This window comes from Lipotes vexillifer, unplaced genomic scaffold (assembly GCF_000442215.2).
Source record: "Lipotes vexillifer unplaced genomic scaffold, Lipotes_vexillifer_v1.1 scaffold4, whole genome shotgun sequence".
Taxonomy (NCBI): Eukaryota; Metazoa; Chordata; class Mammalia; order Artiodactyla; family Lipotidae; genus Lipotes; species Lipotes vexillifer.
The window spans coordinates 3,320,015-3,321,225 of record NW_006785876.1 but is presented as its reverse complement, the minus strand read 5'-3'; the positions used below and the strand labels follow the sequence as shown (position 1 = coordinate 3,321,225).

Here is a 1,211-nt window from a genome sequence, read left to right as displayed (position 1 = left end):
GGGGGGGGGCAGCCGGGCCCTCCTCCTCCACATACCAAGCCCATCACCACCACGTGCCCCCGCCCTTGGTACCCCAGCTCCCTCCGTCCCTTGCTCCTGGAAGACCTCGGCTTTTCCCCGCCCCTCTGGCCCCTCACACCCGCAAAGCCAGGACTGGGGGCTGCCTGCTCCATGAAGCCCTCCCCGCTTCTCCAGACTGTGTGTCCCCAGCCTAGACCCCCCCCGCACAGCCGCTGCACTCTGGGGGGCCTTCCCAACAGCACACGCCTTTCCTCCCCATCAAGAGCAGAGGCTGTGGCTGAACAACACCCAAGTTCAGCGGCACTTGTGTGTGAGAGTGCCCTCACACACTGAATGGAGATGCAGGAATGGATGAATGATTCATTCACCCCTATTCATAAATTCAATAGATCTTTTACAACCACCCTCTCATGCAGGGAGCTCTGCTAGGTGCCAGAGGGAAATGGGTAAATATTGATTGGCTGCCTGATGGACTGTCCTGAGTAGCCTCCTGAGTATTCCGTGCTGCAGAGGGTAGACTCCGGAGCCAGACTGCCCTGGTTCCAATCCCAGCTCTGCCACCCACTGGCTGAGTGATCAGAGGCAAGTTACTTCACCTCTCTATGCCTCCGTTTTCTGTATCTGTAAATTGGGCATAATAATAGTACCTACCAACCATATAAGGTTGTTCGGAAGATCCCTTGAGTCACAGAGGTATTTAGTATAGCACAAGGTAAGGGCTCAGTACGTTAGCTATGCATACCATTTTTGTTGTTTGTATTAGTATGAGTCTCTTCAGGACCTCGCATCAGAGAGGCCCCCAACCCTGGTTTCCCCCTCAGAATCTGGCTGCCCTCACCTTACACCCATTGTAACGAGGACCTAGAAAGCATTAGATGACCCTTCCATGAGACCCCCTAAATCTCTCCTGGAAAGTCAGTGCTGTGGGTGAGGCAGGGGTGGGAGCCCCCCACACCCCTCTCCCGCAGCCTGAGGCCACACCTGGATCTCCAGCTGCTGCACCACCTGCATCTGCACGCGGCACTGGGCTGTGCTCCGGTCGTCCAGGGCGTGCTCGGTGTTGAGGTGTCTTCCGGGGGAGGAGGGGGTGGAGAAGAGAAAGTTGGCCCTGGTTCTCCTGCTGTCACCACCCACCCCATCCCACCCTCTAATCCCGCCCACAGCCTGGAAAGCAGACAGACCAAGCGATA

General features: G+C 57.0%; 1 protein-coding gene across 3 annotated transcripts in view; it reads right to left on the bottom strand.

The window, feature by feature from the left end:
* The window catches only part of FOXP4 (forkhead box P4), a 36,230-nt gene that overhangs the window by 7,843 nt on the left and 27,176 nt on the right, over window positions 1-1,211 (bottom strand). For all 3 annotated transcript variants that reach the window (XM_007458197.1, XM_007458195.1, XM_007458196.1), the window contains one exon: window positions 1,003-1,090. In XM_007458197.1, coding sequence (XP_007458259.1) covers window positions 1,003-1,090 — 88 coding nt within the window. The remainder of the gene's footprint in view (window positions 1-1,002; window positions 1,091-1,211) is intronic.